We start from the raw sequence: 24,892 nt of genomic DNA, 5'->3' as shown, positions 1-24,892 counted from the left end.
GTATGTTTGCCTTGTATGCTTGTGGCTAACAGGATGTCTCAACTCCAGAAATGTTATTGTAAATAATCTCTGTCCTAATGAATTGTGCATTTTCTCCACCTTATCTGTGTTGTGAACTTCGATCAACAGTCTGAACAAGCCCTATTGATTTGATTAATTCATCATTTTTCAGTAGGCTAAACTGCCTTTCCTAGCCAGGGTCTTTTGGAGCAATATATCCAAAGCAAGTGGGAGCTTCATATAATAAAGTGTTTACTCCTTTCTTAATTTTGACAAATAAACTAAATTAGCTTTGGATGCTGGAAATTAATTTAGCATCCAGTTGCAAAAAGGGCATACCATGTGAGGGTTGTGCTGAAGTTATTTTAATATTATTCATACTGGTGATAAGGCAAGGAGGCTGGTATATTAACACTAACAAAATACCACTTACTGCTTTTCCCCCTATCTCCATTTGCATGTTGAGTTTGCTTTTTAAATACCTTGCATTGGATTCCTTCAAATGTAACAATGCATTGTGCAGCAAAAAAGAGCAGCAGCAAATATCATTGGGGGAGGGTGGTGTTGAGATTCATAGAACTCAGTTTTATACACAAGAGAAAATGCATTTTAATGGAGTGCGCTTGAGCGATTGATTTTATGCCTGTAGAATTAATATACAGAATTGCAGAGGGAATAGGAAGCTCACTCAGTGGTATTCAGGACTATAACACAAATGTGCATCTTGCATTCTGACCATGTTTAAATACTAATTATCTATCAATAGCTATTGCTCTCAGTGCAGGGGAAAATTCTGTAATGAATTCCAGTGGAAGTCTGACATTAAAAAAATTCTCAATAGTTTTGGGTGAATATGGTTCTTTTCCTAGTCTAATGGTTTCGTAAAATAGATTTAACCCATTCTAACCAACCCCACCCCCCACCCCACATTCACTATGTATATTTTAAAAGTTATCCAGAACAGGAAAGTGTATTATACTTATTGAGGTGGTTTCCCCTTAAGTTTCATTCACATGTAAATTTTCTAGAAGTGCAACATGGAAGTTGAAAGTGTTTTGAATGCTTTAATTTTGAAACTACACCCCCTTTAAAAACGATAACAACACAATGGTTTTGCTAAATCAGCAAATACACTTTATGAGAAAATCCTTTTGGAAAGGAGACTGGTAAGTTAAGTCTATTTAGGATCATAACTGTCTAAATTCTTAAGTCTTTAAGATACATAATAAAATAGAGGGGGAATGCCAAGCTAATTGCATTGTGGGAAATCTGCCCAGAGCCTCATCTAAGAATGTGAGCTCCAACCAATCACAGCCGTGATCCTTTTTTAAAGTGAATTGCAGTAGTAGTCTGCCATCCGGGGGGGGGGAATGTCAGCGATTTCTTGATGTGGCCATGCATTTGTATTTATCTAAATAGATCCCAGACCCCCCCCCCAAAAAAAAATAGAACTATGGAATTTGTTCATAAATGCATGTTTCCAGAACTTTAATCTTAAGATTAACATCAGGGTCCTGAAATTCTCGTAGTCCAAATGTGTGATACTGTGATTATATTCCCATATATCATTGATAGCACATAGTCTTCATCTAATGTTTGGTGTTAAAATGGGAGTTACTTGGATCATAAAGACTGCATTGGTTACTTAAATACATGCTATAAAAGATGCAAAATCTGCAAACTATCTCAGGTAAAGAGGTAAATATACAGCATTAACATAATTAATAAGTTAATTATGAGCCCGTGTAAAACTTTTTCCGCAATGTTACTTGTTTTCGAAGCAGTATCAAAGTGGTATTGGTAACGCAAAAACCATTTGTTTATTGAAAATGTACCCTTAGCATTAGGATGCATTCTGATATTCCCTAAAAGTGTTTGCACTGTTAAATGTTTCAGATTATTGTTAACGATTTCTCATTTGACATTTTTGCAGTCTCTCATTGACAAAATAAGAACTGTGTGCACATTTGTGTAAGCCTAGTAGATTTTGGCTTTAATTAGAACTTGCAGTTTTTAATCAGTGTGATTACTGTTTTCCGCTGTAACTTTGCAGACCAGATAATGCCTAACTTTTATCTAAATTCAATGGACTGTTTCCAATTTAAATACAGTGAGCTTTGCAAGACAAAACTGGGATGAAAACCTTCATAGGCATCTGAACCTCAAGAGACGGTGTCTCCTGGGGCTCTTGTCTACATTTCTTAATTAAGAACATACAGTAACCAGGACTGGTTAATTGCTCCAAATTTTCCTTAGGTCTTCAAAAGTAACAGATCAAAAGATGCTGCAATGTTTTTGATGTGCTTTCGATGTGCTTTAAGTGTCATTGCTTAACAAATTGTCTTTCCTTTATCTTGTATATGATGGGATCCTCGCTAGACAGAGGTAACAGATAGGGGACAGTTGTATAACTGCCCCCTGGTGTGCTGTTGGTGGTGTCTCTCTTTGTTCCCTAGTATTGTTCCTAAACTTAAGCTTGCTATTTCGGTGCTTCTGTGCCTGCATGTTTTCATACACATTAACCACAACTCCACTCCGTCCTTTAATATTTTTCTTTCCTGTGTGTGTGTGTGTGTATGAGATGTCTTTTAATACTTCTGAACTAGTAAATTTAGAACCCAACCTCTAACCCACTTTGTGCATACTTTTCAGCCTTTAAATCTTCAGTTGTCAAAATGGTTTAGCGCTCTTGAGTTCAGCAATTTATCTTGTGTGTGTGGTAGGGTAAAGGGAGAACACTTGTGTGGTCTGCAGTACAATGACCATAAGTGTGCTTTATTTCACCAAAGTCCAGTTCAGATGTGATGTTGTTGATATCTTAACCATGGTGCGGAGATCAGGAGTGAAGCATAGGTGTATCCTACTTCTTTCTCTCCTTGTAGCAACTTTTCCTCTCCTTTCCATTTCTAGGGTTAACAAGGGTTTTGCATTGAATGTGCAGTGATGCAAACAACAGTTGAGACTAACTCATGAAGCTATGTTCTGCAAACCTACTTCATGCCATCGTTACAATTTCTAGTTTCAGGGGAACCATGGTTAGCATTAACCATGGTTTGCATCAGTGTACATGTAACCCAAACCATTGTTTACCATAACTCCTGCAGCCTGCTCCCAATTTAATTACCATGGTTCAGAGAGGGGCATCCTTGGGTCTGTATCAGACCTGCATTGCAACTGAAGTAGTTGCTGTAAGAAACTTTGCTGAAAGGGTTGTTGTTTTGCTTATTCAAAGCAGGGACCCTCAATCCCAAGTACTAATATGTTACTTTTTTTATTTTAACAGAAACACGAAACTGACAGTGAAATTCCTTGTGCCTACTATATAAAGAATGGCAATAAAGAGCCCTTAGAATACCTTAGCATTTTGCAAACAATTAGGCTGGTGGGAGGGAACAGTGAGGCGCCGTTTGAGTTGATTCTTCTGGGTTGAAATGTGTGTTGTAAGATAGAGAATAAAGCTTGATTCTTATCTTAATCTTCAAGAAACAACTGACAAATTTAAAGGCTGGAAAAGTTATCTAGAATGACAATAGGAGGGGGTTTATTTAGGGAAAGGGTTGGGTAGAGGCAACAATATTAAAAGTGTAAAAGATTTGGTCTTGTTTTAACTCCTGGCTTTTTAAACTGAGTTTATTTTTCTTCTCTTGGGAACATCGTGCTTTTGATTGCTTAAAATAGAGAATCTCCCAGGAACGTGAAAAGTTTGCAGATGAAGACAGCATCTTTTATGCACTTGGAGAATGCGGTTTGATCTCCTTTTCTGACTATATCTTCCTCACTACAGTTCTTTCCAGTAAGTACATGTTTTGTCCTTATCATTTTATTAACACTGAGGGTGTTTAAAAAAATAATAATAAATCCTTAAATGATGGCAATATGGGGTGTTTTTTCCCTTACAGTTTGTCTATCTTTAAACTAGAGGTGCTTAGCTTATTTTGCATCAAAACTATTTGATAAGGGCATTTTAGTAAGTTTCTTTATATTAAAGAGCAGCTCTGTACTCTACCAAGCCCTGCAGGATAGCTCAGCCAGTAGAGCATGTGACTCTTAATCTCAAGAGTCATGAGTTTGAGCCCCACGTTGGGCAAAAAGATTCCTGCATTGCAAGGGGTTGAACTAGGTGATCCTTGTGGTCCCTTCCAACTCTATGGTTCTACAATAGAAATAGCAAAGCATCTTTAGAGCCCTTCTAGGAATGTAATTACCTTAGTTGTCGTATACCTAGTCAGACCATTGGAACATCTACATCAGTAGTGTTTACACTGTTAATGGAGAAATCTGAGGGCTCCCTTGGACAAAAACCAAGGACACCAGCCAGGAATACCAGAGCAAAACAGCAGCCAGTAGGCTTGGTCTTTATTGAAGACTGTCGCGACAGGACTCCCACCTGCCACCAGGTGAAACAAGATGGAAGCCCTGAACAAAAGAAGACCCCAGCTTTTATTAGCTACTAATCCCCCATGCTACACCCCTAAGACTACATCATGACTACATCATTGACACATCACAAAGAGGAGGGGTTCAGGGAGGAGTTGTGGTGGTAACCTGAGTGTCTTGTCACCTGTCCGGTTCCTCCTTTCTCCCTCCCCATGATTACATTCCTGAGGATTAAGAGGAGTTCACTGTTTTCTGCCCCCAGAGGGAAGGGCTGGTCACTGTCCTTTGTTTCAGTCCATACTGAATCCACTTCCATATGCAGGTCCTTTGTGAGTGTAATGATCTTCTGTCTAGGACCATCAAGGTTGGCATGCCAACTGGGTAGGGCTCACTGTGGACGTGTTGGTACGTTCAGGGAAGTTTCATTAAATGAAGCGTCGCGTATGAGTGTGTATGTGTCATGTTTGTACAAACTGAATGATTCGGGGGGAGGGGGGTTCCTGCAACAACACTTGCTGGCAGTGACTACAAGGTTTCAGACAGGATTATTTCTGAGCTTTATCTAAAGATAGCAAGGATGGAACACAGGACTGCCTACATACAGACTGTTGGAATACTGCCAGGGAGACGGAGCCATCAGGCAGGCCCCAATCATCTCCGGACGATCACCGGTCTCCCGTGGAACAGTACTGTATCAGTCAATTAGCGACACGAGTCTCAGAGACATTCTAAGACCCGTTCACATCCTTTTAGCAGTCTCCACAATGGAAGATTCAGACAGGAGAACATATTTACAGCTTTATTCAATGTAGATCAGAACAAAGGAAAAACATGACTGCTTGCCTCCATGTCCAGGAAAAACAGCCAGAACGAAAGCTATATACAAAACGGAAACTCCCAGCGAGCAGGAAGTAAACAGGCATGTGACACACAACAGCCTGTTCCCTTTTTAAGGTGGAACGGAGCTATATTCCAACACAGACATGTGCTCTGCCACAGAGCTATGGGACACCAGCACCGGGCTCTCACTGTGCTATAGAGAAGCTTATCAAAATGCTTACCTATATGCTTGCCTTTCCACTTTCCACTGGGATGTTCACAGTAGAAGAGTAATGCCTAAGTAGTTGGCAGAGGTTTACCTGAATCTCCCCACCTACACACAAATACAGTTTGCACTAATAATGTGTGTTAGGAAATTTCTCTCGTTTCAAAGCAACCAAGCTTACAGCCTGTTGGCAAGAAAAAGCCAAATCATAAATATGAATATTTGTTCCTGTTCTCTGGTGCGCATTGTGCACATATATTAGTCGTTCGTACTTTCAGAGTAGCACTGAGAAGTGCTGAGGCATCAAAACAGCAATTGCACATTAGCTTTATTCTTGCCCAGAAAAGTGCAGAGAGGAAAAAATGTTGTTTGTCCACCGAAATGAGCAAGGACTTGCTGCAGAATTCAATGAAAACGAGTTTATGGATTACAACACACACATTTCTTTTATATATAGCTGCTTTATACCCTAGGAAGGGCTATTTTATCTTTTTCTATTGTGTTTTTTCCCCCTGGATACTTTTTTTGATGCTCCATGATGATCCACCAGATGTTTCAGTTGCCCTCCCTGATCTCTTGGATGTAACTCAAATGTACAAAATAATGTGAATGAACAGTGCATAGATGTGACCTAAGGCACCCAGTCTCTCTAAATTGCACCTAAGGAGAAATGCTGTTATTGGCAACACCCTCGGCTTCTAATCTAAGATACCCCAGTCAGGGCAGATGGAACTGCAAGAGAACATGTTTTCTTCTGTTCAAGTCAAGGGTCTAATTTGTTTCTTTTAAAATTTCCACATATTGCACATAAAGTTCCAATACATAATGAATTTTCCTTTCATATTATCGACTTCCCATCCCATTTCCCATGATGTTCTTCTTTTCTATCCCTTTGCTGCACCCTAACACAGTAATCCCTAATTCTCTCTGTTGTTTATAGTTCAAATCCTGCTCACGGTTTCATCACGTTATAATATTTCTTTAAGTAACCCAGAAAAGGCTTCCATTCTTCAATAAAGCAATCATCATTAAGTTCTCTTATTTTAGCTGTTAACTTTGCTGATTCAGCATATTCCATCACTTTGCTTAATCCATTCTTCTTTATTGGGTGTAATTTGCACTGTCCATATCCTGTTCGTTTTTTTTAGTTTCTGTGTTAGTTAGACCCAACCCAGGAAGTTTTATTTTCCATTAACTCAGATGTCGTTCTCATCCTGATTTGAATTCTGTGATGCTACTGAATTACCTTCTAAACTTGAGGAACTTCGTATCCTTTTACTGCCCTTTCTGCATTCAGCTTTTGTCTGCCCTTTCATGTCGCTGTCATCTATGGTGATTGCTTCAGCAATGCTAAGTCATCCAGTTGCCTTTAACATGTTTGGCTCCTGATCTGGGGCTGGCGCAATCATGACTGATTCCTTAAGCTTCCTTCACTGTGGTTTGCCATGATTCCGAATCCAGCCATTCCCTTTGTTCCATAGCTCCTGTTAATTTGTTTTAAACCTAATTAGTTTACGCCTCTAATAAAATAATTAGTTAATGCGCGTAAATAAAACAAACCATTAAGAAGGAGGAAAATGGAATGTTAATACATTATTAAGTAACAGAATGTTAACAAACTACTTATGTGTAATTATAATTGCAGGATGCTTCGTTGTTTTTAAAGAGCACAAATTAGTTCAAAAACAAATAGTCTCTGGCTGTAGCTATGATTGACTTTGGCTTTAGCTGTGTTCTGGGTGAGATGTATTTGCTTTTCTGCTGGTTTTATTAGTGCATGATAATGTTTATTGTATTTAATATTTTATGGTGGAAGCAGCCTTGGGAGAGGTTTTACTCTTAAAGGTGGCCTATAAATGTTTTAAGGTAAGATAGAAAAGAATATGCTTAGAAGATGGCTGTAATTCTTTGTGCACTTACCTGGGAGTAAGATCCACATAGGTCAATGGAGCTTTCTTTTGAGTAAACATGAATAAGCTCGCACCATAAATGGTTTATTTGAAGTTATCTAATAGAAACCTCTGTAGAGTGGGAATATATGTAATCCTAACTAGTGGAACAGCATCATAAACTTCTTCTACATAGATGGTGTGAAAAATTGGGCTTATCTTGGCTTTATTTTAATTCAGATTTAATCAGCGATGTGGCATTGATTTTGGCACCACTCAGTGCATCTGTGCTAGCCTTTGAAAGCCTAATTACAAGCAAGGAAAATTAAATGCCAAAATTAAGAGATTTGATGGTATCTGCAGTTTTTATTCTGCCAGTTACCCTCCTTTCTGTTTCAAAATATTAGTCTATCTCCTTCTTTTGTAGACCCATTGTGATGACTTTACAAAAATCATACGGGTCCTCTCTTAAGTGGATATCCCTAGCAATCCAATGAATAAAGTTAGGAATCATTAGTCCATTAAGCCCTAGAAAATGGGTCTTATTTTGGGGGTTGGTTTTTTTTCTTACCGCAGTGCTCATTAGCTGGCCAGACCTTAAATACAACTCATTTGCATTTTACAAGCAGAGAGCTGTTTGCCTACTGCATAGAAGATGAAGTCTGTCACCATATTTTATTTATAAGTAATTTACTGCTCTCATGCAGTCTGTTTCCTAGTCTGCTGTATGATTTCCCCCCCCCATTCCCCCAAAAGATAATAAAATAACATTTAGAAATGTGCTGATAACTTCTGGTCTTCTGTTAAATGAATCCTATAGCAAAAAAAAATTAAAAAAAGCATGGAGGATACTGCACCAGTTTCATTGCTTTAGCTACTCTCCAATTTTAATTTTTATTAGCACCGTTCAAATTTCCTTAGTGATGAGATACTTGTTGTTGTTGTTTAGTCATTTAGTCGTGTCCGACTCTTCGTGACCCCATGGACCAGAGCACGCCAGGCACTCCTGTCTTCCACTGCCTCCCGCAGTTTGGTCAAACTCATGCTGGTAGCTTCGAGAACACTATCCAACCATCTTGTCCTCTGTCGTCCCCTTCTCCTTGTGCCCTCCATCTTTCCCAACATCAGGGTCTTTTCCAGAGAGTCTTCTCTTCTCATGAGGTGGCCAAAGTATTGGAGTGTCAGCTTCAGGATCTGTCCTTCCAAGAGCACTCAGGGCTAATTTCCTTCAGACTGGATAGGTTTGATCTTCTTGCAGTCCATAGGATTCTCAAGAGTCTCCTCCAGCACCATAATTCAAAAGCATCAATTCTTCAGTGATCAGCCTTCTTTATGGTCCAGCTCTCACTTCCATACATCACTACTGGGAAAACCATAGCTTTTACTATACGGACGTTTGTTGGCAAGGTGATATCTCTGCTTACACAAAAAGAGGTGGAACTTCCCTTTTATCTTCTTTAGAATTGAACTGGATGAAAAGACATTTGGAGTGGTGGATGTACTTTCTGGTACAGCAGTTATAGGACAGAGATAATGAAAATGTGACACTAACAAGACCAGCAGGAGAAAAGATAGGTCTAGTGCTTTTTCAGCCCAATCCTAATGGTCTTGAATTATGTTAAAATGTTGTGAGCTCCCATGTGAAATAACTGTATTTTTAATAAACAATTTTTTAATATTCGCACAGAAGTAAATCCCACTTATCTAATTCAAAATAGCTCATAAGGAAGGATATTTAGGATTCTGATCCTATAGCTATAACGTCTATTTGTAACCAGAGGAATGAAAAAAATCATTTGTAAGTTTTAACCTGCTGGAGTTTCTTGGTGTAGCTGCAAGGGAGAGCACACCTGTTTGATATGTGACCCATCAAAGCCAATTTTCCACTCACAATTTTTAATTCTGTGAGGAGACATACAGAGATCTATATTGGAACAAATAGCAACTTTGGGGGATTTGTACTGCAGAAGGAAAGGGTTAACCTGCCCCCCCAGCACCCTACCTTAGAGGACTCTGCAGTAGAGAACGAAAAAGAAAATGCTAAAATGTTGTATTCGTTCTTTTAAAGGGAACAGTAGCTTTTGCTAAATTGGACACTCACTCTCACTATTTCAGTATCTCAAAATCATCCCCATTGAGAATTTTGGTCCATATGCTGGTTACCACCCATGAGCGGTATGCTTTGTGCTGCAGAAGTCGTGGTCTCCCAGATCACAGGCAATGGTAGTTGTAGATCCAGGACAGAAAGTAGTTGTGGGTTAGTGGCAATGATTCTATATAAGGTGAACCCTTTATAATGCAATTTTCATCATGCCAACCTGATGGATTCTAGCCTCCTAGCAAGGCAGGTTTAGAATAGCCATTTATATAGCATTGGGCAGGACTTGGCCATGAATTTACTATGGAAGGCTTTGTCTTTGCATTTGTTTTTGTCCTTTGAAGGTCAGCCAATAACTGATGTAATGTTGCTAAAAGATAAGGCTTGTACTCTCATCTAAACATTGTGTCTTATCTCTTCAAACTGCAAAGGAGAGATAAGTTAAACTGTATTCATCATTGGTGCTTTAAAAAAATCACATATTGCCATTTATTTAATATATTTGTATACTAAAAACTTTAAAAAACCAAAACCCTAAAAGAAGCCTTATGTCATTTGCCACTAAATGTGTTTTTTATTTTGCGTCCATATGGAGTTTTGGCTTTGGTCAAGTATGAAATGGCCAACATGGTTGCCAGGAGATGGCAACCCCATAGCTGGCTGGTAGCCACTGGAGATTCTTCTGAGGACTTTACTAGGTATATGACGTCATTCATGCAATTAGCAGTGGCTTTCTAGAAAATAAATTGCAGTTGTGGGCACCCTCATATGGACAGAGGCCTGGATGTGCAGGCTAGGGGGGATTTTGCACTTTGCCTCACACTGTGGACCTGATCTAAACCTCCCACTTGTTCCAGTTGCATGAATGGCATTGGATCTAGTTTGGACCTAGTTTGGATCTAGTTTGGATCGAGGAGTCCACTTCAGCTAACCATAAATGCTTCAGTGGATTATAGGCCAAACTGCATTCAGTTCTAAAGCAGAATTTCTCACACAGTCTGGGATTTTGGTTGAATTGATTAGACCGTCAGGGCAGCTCCTGGCATCTGCTTACCATGTTAGAAAATCCAGCATTTTTGCAAACTTAAGGCAAAACAAATGAGGCACGTTGAATGCATGTGCACCGACAGTGGGCACTATATAATATTTGGTTTTGACTTTTTGCAAACTGTGGCACATACCAGTGCCTTGGACTATAAAGAGTCCTAGCAGTGTTCCCCTCCCCCCCTTGCTACTGCCAAGTTAACCCATATTCTCTTCTCAAATTTCAGTGTGGTAATTCAAGGTGCTTTGTTCTTCCCTTTCCCATAAAGGACATTTTTCATATAAACCCAAATCAGACGGATAATACCATTCAATTCATATTAGCTAGGATATGACATTTTATTTTCTGAATATGGAGATGGCGAGTATAATATGTTTAAAGTTCCTTTTAATGGAATTTTTCCATCTCATTAAGTTGTAAAGATGAGTTGTAAAGAAACAATTTTGTCCTTTCCCTTTTCCCCTTTTTGTCTGCTTAAATTACAGTGTAACATTATGCACGGGTATAAATTGTTTGTAGTGTTCCAATTTTTAGTGCCAGCCGAGTGTTGATTTAATTTTGCTGACTGGAGTTAATGTTTTGTGGAAGTGCTGAGCCTCTGCTGGAAAATCTTGACTTAGATTGCAGTCCTAAACACACTTAGTGGTGGAGAGTCTCCCTCCTCAAATTTGATGGGACTTGCTTCTGAGTAAACATGCACAGGATTGCTTTGTAAATCCAGTAGTAATGCTCACTAGTAATGTATTGCTACCCTCTATTAAATTTTAGAAGGAGCAAGGATAGCATGCAGGCATCTAGGACTTTATAGTCTTATCTGAATCTCATTCTCACCAAAGATCAGTATCATTTTGAATAACATAAAATCCACACATAATCTGCATATTTGGACATTAAATATTTGGAAATTAATTACCCCATAAAATATATTTATTTTGAAGATTTATAGCAGAGCTTGGAAGCTGTGGCCTTCTAGACTGTGTTGCACCATGTACCATGGCTCCCATCAGCCCTGACTTTTGTCCACGCTGATTTGGGCTGATGAGAGTTGTAGTCCAACAACTTCTGGGGGGCCACTGGTTCCCCACTGATAAGGCAGTTACTTCCCACAGAAATTGTAGCAGCCCTGATAGAGGGGAAGGGCTGGTTTGAGAATTGCCCACTTGACCAGGCAAACCACATTGTGATGACCTCTTCTTATGCATTTCCAAGCCAGTTCACTCAAAACCCACCAGGGAGTGGCAACCATGCCCCTGCAATGGTGTTGTTGCTTTATGAATCTCCTCCTGCTTTTATCCCAAGGCGATTTACAAGTCTGTTGTAAAAACAGCTGTGTAAATTGCACCAAATACGTAAAGCTTGGATTACAGCCCCTCTGCTTCAGAAAAACTGTAAACTTCTCTTGTCTTCACTGCAAACTCTAGAGGCACCATGGGTTTTTTATTATTTTCCCCGTTTTCCCCCCCCCAGCCCTTGTAATTGCTTACAATAAGCACTTGCACTGAGCCAGTGGCAGTGTACATATTACCCCGCTTACCCCCTTAGAGGCAGGTTTTCTGTATGAATGCCGCCTTATTTGTAGATTTATATTTTATTTATAAATTGCCAAATAACATATTATCTGGGTGATTATATGTTCTCTGTGAGATGATCTTTAACCTGCCTTCTTAGTTGGTGTTGAAAATGCTATTATGCTGCCTTTAAAATCCAACCAGGTTCCTAACACATGGCCAAATTACAAGATGGAATATTGGATGCGTGGTTCACCCTGTTGGCAAGATGTCAAGCCACCTTTTCCCTTTTAGTAGCATGCATTTTAGATGTGTCCTTGTGGAGGTCCCAGGAGAGAAATATTCACACATTTATTCAGCTAATCTTCATGTTATGCAAACATTTGAGGGAAGGATAAATCTTCAGCACTATGAATTTCCGCTGAAAATGAATGCATTCTTTTGAGCATTAACCTAGCTCTGCCATAAAGGTATGCAGCTAATCCTCTTCAAGCAAGAAATTTCATGGCTTAATATTGTACTGGCATAATAAGAAAATCATCCCTTTACCTTCACTATGAGGAGTGTTGTAGAATAATATTAACTCTGCTTGGAACGAAATCCTCTTTGGATATTTCTTGTTCTGACTGTCCTGAGATGCTTGCTGGTGGCTTTGATCATGGCTGAGTCCTTTGTTTTGTAGTGGAAATACCATTAGCCTGTTAGTAGTATCACCAGATGGAAAAGCAGCTGTTTACTGTTCTTCAGTTGTTGAAAGGGCACAGAATACACCTCTGCTTTATTCTAAGGTAACTTGTTAACTCCCTTTGAGAACGTACTTTCCTGCAGCTGCCTGTTGCATAAATCTCAAATAATATAGATTTCCCCTGAACACTGGAATGATAATGTACTACCTGCTCTGCAGGTAAGTGTTAATATTGACCTCCAATACCAACAATCCAATTGATGGATTGTTGGATCAGGTTCTGTCTCTGTAATGGACTGACTTTGTGTCCCTAGAACAAATAGTAATGGTTCCCCAACTCTAAAATGTTTTTAGACAAGTTAATAAACAGCAACCCACCACCAGTCCCTAAATAGGTTTCCCATTGGACAGAAGGTGGGGTTTTGCCTCCCTGCATAGTACTTTACTTCTCCCAGTGGCTACCATAAACAAGTTCCAGACTATATTCTGAACTATTTGAACATCAGCTTCTCATCTTTAACAGAAGAATGATAGTGATGCATTTCACAGGATTTCTAGAACAGCACACTGAAGGTTGTTAATATATTAAAAATATAATATAAATAGTAATTATGGAATCATTTTGGGAACCTAGGATTGCAAGTTGGAATTGAGAAGTCTAGAGTCACAGTAACCTATATCATCTCATCTCCCCTTTTTTCACCCAGCTCAAGTTTCAAAAACATTACTATTATATCTTAAGCTACTTATCTAAATAGGTATTTCATGCATCATTTTCAGCCATTTTGGTGTTACTGTAATGCATGTGAAACATCTTAACTCAGATTCCATTGTATTTTGTTGTTCAACCTCTTCCTCGATATCAGATGTCTAAATAAGAAGGTGGTAACACCAGTTGTAAGTGTCTTCTGTTTCTTCTATACACAACCCCTCTTAAGAGTCTCTTAACATACAGTATACAGACATACAGTAACCTGTATTGTCAAAACTATTCACTTCTAATGGGTTATGTTCTTTGATTTATATAGTATTATAGAACAGGAAAACCGCTTTTCTGGTGGGGGTGTTTTCATGAAGGCCTGAAAGAAGTGGGGAAGGGGGAGACAGTTTGGTTTTAGGCAACCAAGAGTACCATACTTTTCCGTGTATAACATGCTCCCAGGTATAAGACGACCCCTATTTTTTTTAGCTTGGGGAGATTGCCCAGAGTTGTTGAGCTTTTTTGGGGGGGGGTCACCACCGCCAAGTGCTCTACAGGGGCTGCCCACAACTGAAAATTGAATACATCACCACGGCCACCAAAAGCCCACCTTGCCCAATTGACGCAACCACAGCAGATTGTACGTCCAACCAAACACATGCCAAATTGGCACTGCCAATCTCCTGCTGCCTGCTGCCACCAATCACCCATCACCCCTCTGCTTTCTATGTATAAGACGACCCACAATTTCGGCCTATTAGTTTTTGGGGGGGGGATTGTCTTATACACAAAAAAATACGGTACTTCTCTCTTGGGTCCTGTTCACACCTCTCAACTTGGTTAGCTGCCCAACCAAACCCTGAAAACTAGTTTTGTGAGCAGTAGAGTTCTCAGAGAATTTGCAGCGATGTCTCACACAGCAATTCCCAGGATTCTTTGGGGGAATCCATGGTCGTTATAAACACTGGTGTAAGTTTATATAACAGAGACATCTAGCATGGTTTTATAGACAGAGTAGCACAGAAGACAAGTACAATTTCTGTATCTCGCTTATTTCCTCCCACTGTGTGTGAGAGAACACTCTGCTGTATCTTATTTATAAGAAGTATTTTGATTCTGAGGCTGGCATATATCCTGCTGTTTCATAGCCATGAGGAAGGAAACACCAAGATGTGCAGTAACTTCTATTTTACTTTATATTGGATTTCAGATCTGCACATGTACTTTGTATTTGCATTGTGGGAACTTAGAAGTGTAACTTTGGAGTGCAAAAAAATTTAGCTGCGATAGGTAGCTTGGGTTTCCAAATAATTAAATGACTATTTTTGTAGGAAGCTGCCTGCCAAAAAAATACCAGCCTTAATAGTATAGTGCAGAATATTTAAGCAAAACATCCCCTTTCACTCTCCATTAGGATTTGGCATTCTGAATGCGTTTTTTCTGTATTGCACAAGAGAGTGGTGTTGTGATGTCTATGAAGCCATTTTAACTAAAGAATCAACATTCTGAATATACTTTTAATTCTCTGTTTCAGAACTGTGCATACTTGATCAAATTCTGCTTAGCCTTTTTCCAATTAACATTGGAAAACGTAATGTGGCTCAGGGGCAATGTGTCTAGACTCTACAATCTAGACAGTTCTCATAATGCAGAGAATTTGAATTTGCTGAAACTGAGGGCATTTAATCTCAAAGGGGGAAATAACACAATATTGCTATTGCTAATTGTCACGGATGGTTGTTGACTTCAGAAGTGTACAATACTTGCTCTTTTGGCTGCTTTCACATTTCATTTAAAAGTAGGAATAAATTTTAACACTGCACAGGGGACTTGGAAGTACTGTTGCTTAAAACTGCCAAGTTGAACAAGGGAAATAGAAAATAAAGTGGTAGACAGACCGCATGGGCTTTTTAGTGTATGTGTGTTTCGGTGCTTATAAGCTGTATTTGATTGCATAACTCTATATTACTGTAATTCAATAATGTGTGATTTGTTTGAGAGAGACCAACTGACAGGATCAGGAATTCTCGCTTGGCAAATGAACTACATGAATTACTTTCTCCAGCAAAGCCGATGGTGCTGGAGGCAAACTAGGCTTGCCATTTTTTCTAGAAGCAGTGGGTGGACAGACTTGAACAGGCTCAAAAAATGCCTGGTTATAAACAAGAGTGGGAACTGAGAAACTCACACATTGAGCTGGTTCGAAAGCATCCAGATGGTAACCCTAAGGCAAAGATTCTTCTCTGGGACTGTGAAATATGATCAGTGTAGGATTACAAATAACAGCATCTCTGCAAGATTTTTCAGTCAGCAGAATGTTAGTGGGCATCACAAGAAATTCCTTGCCAAGGAGAATCATGGTGCAGGTGGTAGGGAGACTTTGCCTCCGTAAAGTACTACTACTACTACTACTAATAATAATAATAATAATAATGTAGCAGCCTTCTACAATGGACTTGTCACTTCAGGGAATTCCCCGTACTTTCCTCCTTTGGAGTGTTGCATAGATATATAAACTTGAGAAAGGGCTTTTCTGTTCTTGTATGTACAAAACTTGTAGGGTTTTTTGTTGGTACACTAAAGATGTGAGTGGAAGGAGGTGACCTATTCTGTGCTGCATCTCATTTGTCACTTGTCAGTGGTGTCGTAAGTTACAGTACTTAGCTGTGGGTAAGTCCCAGTGTACTCAGTAGGACTTAACTTTCAGTACTTAGATGGGAACAGCAAACCCGGGATGACTGCTGAAGTTAGGTCACTCTTGAAAGCCCGGGATACTGCCTTTAAGGCAGGGAGCATGAAGACATATAGAGAGGCAAGAATAAAGCTTAGGAAAGGCATCAAGGCGGCAAAGCAACAATATAAGCTCAAGGTTGAGAACTGCTTAGCTGAGAACAATACAAAACAAGTGTGGCAAGGATCGCAGCACCTAACCAACTATAAAGGCATTATGATGAACATGGTCACGGCCAATGATATGTTGGCAGAGGAGCTGAACCTCTACTTCGCCCACTATGAGGCAAAAAGAGCAGATATCTTGGCTCCTGTCTGCCAGCCTACAAACTCACAGCCACTTGTTTTATATGACCATCAAGTGAAAGCTACATTGCGGCTGGTGAATCCCAGCAAAGCTGATGGCCCAGATGGGGTGCTGGAAATAGTGGTAAAAAATTGCACCGATCAATTAGCAGGGGTTTTGATGAGGATTTTTAACATCTCTCTGCAAACCGCTTGTGCTCCATCATGTTTGAAAGCGGCCACCATTATCCCAGTCCCAAAGAAAACGGCAGGTCACTGCCTAAATGACTATAGACCCATTACATTAACATCTGTAGTGATGAAATGCTTCGAGAGATTGGTCCTTCAACATCTTAGAACATGTTTTCCACCGGAGCAAGTCATCTGGAGAGACCAGGGAATTATGTCAGAATGCTGTTTATTGATTATAGCTCGGCTTTCAATACCATCCTTCCAGACATTGTCATCGGAAAGTTAAGGGACCTGGACCTTTCTTCTAACATCTGTGATTGGATTAAAGACTTGCTGAGAGATTGGACACAAATAGTGAGGATTGGGCCTTTTACATCTACCTCCCTGAAGCTCAGCACTGGCACTTCACAGAGATGCATTCTAAGTCCATACCTGTATTTGTTGTATACATATGATTGCATTTCATCTGACCCATCTACTGCAATTATTAACTTTGCTGATGACACCACCATAATGGGTTTAATTACAGGCAGAGACAAATCTGTGTACAGGGGGGAGGTTCAAAAGGTATCCACATGGTGTTCAGAGAACAATCTGCACCTAAACATTGGCGAGACAAAGGAGATAGTGCTGGACTTTCGGAGGAAGAGAGGGGAGCTAGCCCCATTATATATTGGGGAGGGCTGTGTGGAGAGAGTCTCTTCCTTTAAATTCCTGGGAGTCCATCTTAGTGAAGACCTTATTTGGAAGGTCAGTACAGCCCAGGTGGTTAGGAAGGCCCAACAGAGACTTCATTTCCTTAGGGTCTTGCAAAAGAACAATGTTAGACAGCACTTGATGATTTCTCTCATACTGTACTACGGTGTGGTACACTGGTTTGACAACCATGGACAGAAAGTCCCTACAGAGGGTGGTGAAGACAGCAGACGATATCATGGGCTGTCCCCTGAGTCCGCTAGATGTCATCGCAGGAGACCGGTGCCTCAGAAGAACGAGGATCATTCTCAGGGATGACTCACACCCTGGTCAGCACCTTTTTATTTTCCTGCCCTCGGGCAGGAGATATAGAAGCATGATAAGCCACACCAACATGTTAAAGAACAGTTTCTACCCATGAGTCGTGAGGCTGCTGAATGGAAGACAGCAACATTGCAGCTGACGTTCGGGGTTGGTGGTCGTACCACAGCAAACAGAGTGTAACAAGGACTGAGAGATGGGGGGGGGGAGCTTGTTTAATCTCACTGTAAACAAGTGGTGCACTTACAATAAAGTATTTCTATTTCTAGATTTAAGCTGTCGGTTGTTGTTTTTTAACCCGTGAGCTTATATCATATTTAAAAATCCCCCTTTTTTTGTTTTATTATATGTCATTGTGCCTGTTGCCCATTTGCAATTTTTGATCAGGTACAGAAGGTTCGTCACATCTTATTTTTTATTTTATTTTTATTTCCTTTATCTGCTTCCTTATTGGGAGGAGATTGCATCAAATGTTTGTCCATGGATAAACAAGTAGTTGTGCAAATGTAAAAAGACTTCAAGGGACGCGGGTGGCGCTGTGGGTAAAACCTCAGCGCCTAGGGCTTGCCGATCGCATGGTCGGCGGTTCGAATCCCCGCGGCGGGGTGAGCTCCCGTCTTTCGGTCCCAGCTCCTGCCCACCTAGCAGTTTGAAAGCACCCCTAAGTGCAAGTAGATAAATAGGTACCGCTTTATAGTGGGAAGGTAAACGGCGTTTCCATGTGCTGCGCTGGTGCTGGCTCGCCAGAGCAGCTTCGTCACGCTGGCCACATGACCCGGAAATGTCTGCGGACAGCCCTGGCTCCCGGCCTCTTAAGTGAGATGGGCGCACAACCCTAGAGTCGGACACGACTGGCCCGTACGGGCAGGGGTACCTTTACCTAAAAAGACTTCAGTTTAGGAGGAGAATATATAGAGAGAGATAGAGAGAGATAGAGAGAGAGATAATAATTTCAGGAGGGGAAGCGTGTTTGGGAAGACTGTTCCTGGGATGTACTGTTAGAACACATACAACTCTTACATCATTCCCCCCCTGCAGCCTTGTTTCTTTATAACACTTGAAATATAATGTATTTCTCCCCACCCCCCAGCTCCTCAAAGGAACTTTGAAATTGCCTTCAAGATGTTTGATCTGAATGGTGACGGGGAAGTGGATATGGAAGAATTCGAACAGGCAAGTTCTCTCCACCTCCAGAACATTACTATGTAAATTATTATGCAAATAATCTCACTTTCTCCTCTTCTGTTGCTATGTGTGGCTCTCTTTCGTTATCTGAGAGCACATATATCACCTGCAAAACCATGGACTCTTTGCAAAGCGTCCTCAAGACACATGCCTCACACTTTGGTGGGGTGTCCTATAGCTGGGGACTTGTGTGCTGCTCACTCTTATACTTGTCCTTTTTGACGCAGCCTTTGTTCATAATTTGCCTGAAAAACAAGACTTCCTCCATTCTCAAATCACAGCTGTTTCACAGCTGTACAGTAGTAGATGGGGCTCATCTTGTTGATGATGTCAGTATGGTGTGTATGTGTGCGTGTGTTTAATTCACTCTTAATTTCTGCCCTTGAGTGGGGAGAAGTTCACCTGTCCCTTCTAGAGGTGATTTTTTTAAAAAAGAGATGAAAAATGCAAATAAGGCAGCTTGTGTCTGAAAACCAGGAGGCAGGCCTGTGCTTTTATTGGCCCCATCTTCTGCACATTATCCCAGTCCTCCTACTCAGATGATTTAGTGACATTAGCTGTAACAGTATGCCCTTCAGAGGTGCATCATCTCTCCTGCCTCACGGGGAAAATGTGGCATACTGCAGCTACCTATGATCTCTATGGCATTTGAGCATTTAAAAATTGATGGACCTCTGATCGGTATGGAAAGTTGTCTTCTCCCTGGTGCACCGAGACAGCAGTCAGTGCAGCAGCAGATATGTTTCTATCTTAGAGTTGTAGCCTTTCCTGTTTGCTACAGGGTAGGTAGCATTTGTGTGTCACAGAATAAAGATGCAACACATCACAAAAACAATTCACCATTGAATCCCTTAATAAACCTGGCCAGGAATGCTACCAGAACTCTGCTGCCTTATCTCTGCTATGTCTTTGTGTTGATTACTTTGGTTGCTTTTCAGCCCACCTGCTTATCCCCCTTTTCTCTACATCTGAAGTGCCGAATAACCAGTCACTGCATATGTGAAGGCATAGAGGCTTGCTTTTGTCAGGCTGCATTTCCTAATCCTGAGGATTGAACATTATTGCTGCTGGTGTCAAAAGAGTCTACAGTTTTCCAGATGCCAGGATTTGACTCTAGCTTTTTGGTTGTCTGACACTAATCTGATGATTGACAGTGAACTGGCAATTCATGTCTGCTTGGACCTATTATCTGTTTTGAAATCTGCAATCCGAGGAGAAGAATAATTTTAAGCATTTGCTTGATCATTTCCCTGCCTGTGTGTTGCTGACAGTCATAGAATTCTATGCACTCTCTTAGCCATTACTTCCGTGTGTGCTTTTATATCCCTATATGCTCTGATTTCCTTATAAGAGAGCTCTTAAGGAAGCTGCACACACTTGCTATGGGAGAAAGGAACCCTTCCTTTTCAAACTCCAGTTTGCCTGTCCAGGTTTTCTATATGCCTTGAATAGTCCTTGAGCCCACTATGTGTTAACCACTGCTCTGAGCCAGAGGGACATGCTTCATTTTGTGTGTGTGTGTTTTAACAAGGTTTTAGGTTCTCCATGGCCCTTCCTCATGAAGGCATATTGCACACTGGTGTGATCTTGTGCCTTTCCGTCCTTTTTTGTCCTTCTGAAATCTGCTCAGATCACACAGTGGACAGGTTTGAGTGTTGAGCTATTTTTACTTTGTCATCTTTAACTCTGGACAGGTTTCCCCCTTTGAGGTGGGGTCCCTGGGATAAATTTTCAGCCCTCCAGCATTGGAACAGCGGGTGGCTATCTGGCCCTTACTAACCCTTCCAAATTTTAATGAAGGCATAGTAAAAAGTATGTCCCCCATCTCACTTACAGGGAAAATAACAATGCTTTCAAATTGTAGATGATGATGATGATGATGATGATGATGATGATGATGATGATTTAGTTATCTGGCTGGGTTTCCCCAGCCACTCTGGGTGGCTTCCAACAAAATATTAAATACAGTGGTCTGTTAAACACTAAAAGCTTCCCTAAACAGGGCTGCCTTCAGATGTCTTCTAAAAGTCTGGTAGTTGTTCTTCTCTTTGACATCTGGTGGGAGGGCATTCCACAGGGCGGGTGCCACTAGCGAGAAGGCCCTCTGCCTGGTTCCCTGTAACTTGGCTTCTCACAGCGAGGAAACCGCCAGAAGGCCCTCAGCACTGGACATCAGTGTCCGGGCAGAACGATGGGGGTGGAGACGCCCCTTCAGGTATACTGGGCCGAGGCCGTTTAGGGCTTTAAAGTTCAGCACCAACACTTTGAATTGTGCTCGGAAACATAATGGGGGGATACTCCATACTTCTGAAAACTTCTGGGTTTTGAAACCTACCATGTGTTTAATAATGTAACTACACATATTGTTGTATTCAATTCAAAGGTGTGTATCTGTGGAGGACCTAGGTTTTAGGGATATGTGATGCAGCCTGCCTTGTTATAGCTGTGTGTTCTAACTTTGGAAACCCCTTAGGTTCAGAGCATCATTCGCTCCCAAACTAGCATGGGCATGCGTCATAGAGACCGCTCAACTACAGGGAACACCTTGAAGACAGGCTTCAACTCTGCATTGACCACCTACTTCTTTGGGGCTGATTTGAAGGGGAAACTGACCATCTCTCACTTCTTGGACTTCCAGCGCAAACTTCAGCATGACATTCTGAAGCTTGAGGTTAGTGTCTGATCCGTACACATAATTCTGTTCACTTACTATACCATTAGACAAAACAAAAAATGGCAGACCAACACGGCTACCTTTCTGTAACTATACCATTAGAGTTTGCTTTGGAAAAGAAGCTATAGTTCTTTAGTTGCTGGCCAGTGTCAACACACGTCATCTTCAGGCAGCTGCAATGTCCCCTGTACTCCAGCAGAGCACATCAATGGTGCCCCCTTTTCAAAAAGTAGACAGAGTCCTGGAGTTGCCATTTACATTTCCCATAATTCCCCAGAGTGATGCTACATCAGGGGCTATGTGGAGAAACAAAAATGGTGGCTTCAAGACTCTGAAACTGTGGCTACCACTAGGTAAGCTACTGGCACCAGCCCTGTTTACTCATGCCCTATAATCAGAAAACCTCAGTCCCACCTGTGGGACATTGCTCCTGCCATGAGTGCTGGAGGGAAGACTGCTCCCTGCTGCAAGGCCCATTTCCACCTGGCTTAGGGAATGGAGCCCAGACTCACCCTGAACAGCTAAAAGAGGCTCCTGGGAGGCCACTGGGACATTGCTGGAACAACTCTTGGTTTGCAGCAACTGGCTAAAATGTTTTAAATGGTTCTCATTTTAGTTCCTCTGGTTTGTTTTTGTCAGGTTGGTGTTGGTTAAATGTTTAGTTGGAGTTGGCAGCTGTTTTAATTTGGGTATAACTCTAAACTGTTTATTATTGTTGTCATTTTAGTTATTATTGGTTTCTATTGGTTTATTGGTTTATTTGTTGCTAGTATAGGATATTTTGTTTTTTAATGTTTGATGTTTTGTTGCTTTTTTATATATGTTGTAAGCGACCAGGGTGGCTGGGGAAACCCAGCCTGATGGGCGGGATATAAATTTAAAAACAAAACAAAACAAAAAAGCAACAGTGTGTGTAGCTGACTGATTTATTCACTAAGGAATTAATTTTATAATGAATGATTTTAGAGTGTTGTTTGTGTTGTATTTTTGTATTGTTTTATTGTTGTTAGCCGCCCTGAGCCCGGCTTCAGCTGGGGAGGGCGGGATATAAATAAAATTTATTATTATTATTATTATTATTAAGGAGGGATATTGTGCACATGCACAGACATTATTATTACTGCACATGTTCCATAGCCAAAGCCTTGCATTGGTCAAACTAGCTCTGAGCTCTGGCTTCAACTTGAAACACAATCTGTGAACACTAACTCTCCTGCTCCCCACATAAACAGAGCTTACTTTCGTTACAGCCATCAGTTTAATGGATTAATAAGCTCACCTCTTTCTTTGGATTATGACATAGTGACATAAGTGCTTAGATGGAATGGGACAATGTGTTGCATGTGCTTATTTTGCATGTGTTACAACAATATGGTATTATGTTGTACTCAGAGTCTCTTTCTGGACAGCACCTTCTAAACATGGATTTCTTTTGCTCGGTGTTATGCAGAAAGGGATGTGTCAAGTTGAACGTGGCTGAGCTGCTTTTTACAGAAATCTATATTATGTGTGGTGTCTGGTTTATGTCTAAATCAATATTCACATAAGTCTCACAGGGCCAAAAAAGCATATGCTAATCAGATTTCGAGCTATATATGATCGTTGTGATTTAGTACTACATTTGTTAATTAGAATGCGTTTTCATGAACAACTTAGCTCATAATTGTCTGAAATTAATCCTGCTTCTTCGAGAAATGTAATCAAGTATATACTAGCTCAGCTCTAGATGATGTGTAAAGAAGATTATATTGCCATACATTGTATCTGTATGCTACCAGAAGTTATCCAAATGGTTTGATGCAGTAATTATACTGTCCTTAGTGGGTTTTCATTGGAGCCCTGTGTTCAGGTTTTGCTTCTCATGGAGAAATTTTAAAAAACCCCAATTGTGGCTGGAATGGTGTCAGGAGTCTCGCAAAGAGGCCACAACTGGGGACGAGGAGGAGAATGTGTGAGTAACGGCCTGTGTAAGAAATATGGATAATCCAGTCACCCTCAATGTATCTTTCTCTTCATTTTAAGAGCCCCCCCATCCATATTTTGGGCACAAGGCTTTTAAAAATGTAAACCCAACCAAGCAAGTCAGGAAGGGATGGGTTTGAGGGAGTTTTTTTTAAGAGAAGGTACAGGTTTTCCAAATCTAAAACATGGTATAAAGTCTGAGTAAAGCATAACAACAATCTAGCGAATGCAACTTTCTGATAACCAAGTTACAAGATGCAGACCAGGAAACTTAAAGTTAGCATTCCTCAAACTTTAGGTCAGTATGTTAGAATGTCATTTGGTTGCATAGGCTGTGTCGGTCCTCACTGCAGGCAAGCAGATTGCTGACTAAGCCCAGTCCATTTGAAAGTGTTTGTGTCAACTAATTCGGTCTCCTCTAAGTGAATTAGAATGACTTTAAATCTTCGTTAGTTTGTTTGCATACTCCCCGTAGGTATAAAATACAGGCACACCTGTTGAACAAAGTCTTTATCTCTCTCTGCCAGGTGAATTTATGTTTTATTTCATTCTAGGAAGTCTTGGGCTGCATGAAACTGGAGCTGCCCTCTGTTTATGTGTCATCATCAATTAGTATGGATTGATGTTTGAGCTAATCATAATTGAACTATGCAAGCTTTGAGCCTGGAAAGTTAAACTTCTTGTTGGATGAGATGCCCGGATGCATCAATAATTAAAGCGTATAAATCTTGACCGTGTCCCCATCACAAGAGAAATGAGAGAATAGTGAAATGGCCCAAGTGTTGCAATGAAAGCCACAATAAATCTCAAGTTACTATACACATCAACAGTATTTAATGTGTGTGTGGCTTTGTTTCAGTGAATAACAATTCAGTGAATATGTTAGAAAACTGACCTTGGATGAGAAAATTATTATGATGCCATTTTTTTTTATTCATTCAATTTCTATCCTCGCAAAAGAGCTTAGTGTTTGCAACTGAAAGAAAAGATAATGGAGGAATGTACCTGCAATGATATGATGCATGCAGATTCATTGATTCTTTTCTGTTTTTTTGTTGAGCCAACATACATCTTTCTGCTCTGCAAAATGGAAAAGTCTAAACCCAAAGGTGGGTTTAGGCTGGATGGTGATTGTTTCTCAAAGTGCCTCCATCATGCTAGCTGTCCAAGTGGATTCATGTAGAACCAACAACTTTCATTGATCACTTGAACTGCCAGGCAGTTGTGAATATTTCTGTTGTGAACGGCCCTGGGATCTTAGGATGAAAGGAAGGATACAAATTTAAATAATAATGACCATGTTGCATTTTACAGTTGTTCTGTAGGTTAACAAAGCATAAATTTATGTAGACAAGTAGAGCTAAGTAGCCGATTTCCATTTTCGATGGTCATTTCACAGTAGATCACAGCAGACAGATGTTCTGAGCATCCTCTCTGGTTTTACCAAACACATAAAAAACATAGATGCAGTCAGTTCCCATGTAACATTTTCCTTCTGTA

The 24,892-nt window shown here is 40.5% G+C and overlaps 1 protein-coding gene across 1 annotated transcript in view; it reads left to right on the top strand.

Moving 5' to 3' along the window:
- MICU1 (mitochondrial calcium uptake 1) overlaps positions 1 to 24,892 on the top strand; it is a 140,268-nt gene that overhangs the window by 72,358 nt on the left and 43,018 nt on the right. The window contains exons 6-8 of the mRNA XM_053388573.1: positions 3,679 to 3,793; positions 18,662 to 18,744; positions 21,230 to 21,427. Of these exons, the coding sequence (XP_053244548.1) occupies positions 3,679 to 3,793; positions 18,662 to 18,744; positions 21,230 to 21,427 (396 nt within the window). The remainder of the gene's footprint in view (positions 1 to 3,678; positions 3,794 to 18,661; positions 18,745 to 21,229; positions 21,428 to 24,892) is intronic.

This window comes from Podarcis raffonei, chromosome 5 (assembly GCF_027172205.1).
Source record: "Podarcis raffonei isolate rPodRaf1 chromosome 5, rPodRaf1.pri, whole genome shotgun sequence".
NCBI classification, from domain to species: Eukaryota; Metazoa; Chordata; class Lepidosauria; order Squamata; family Lacertidae; genus Podarcis; species Podarcis raffonei.
Note: the sequence above shows the minus strand (reverse complement) of the source record. Positions and strands in the feature narration are given on the sequence as shown.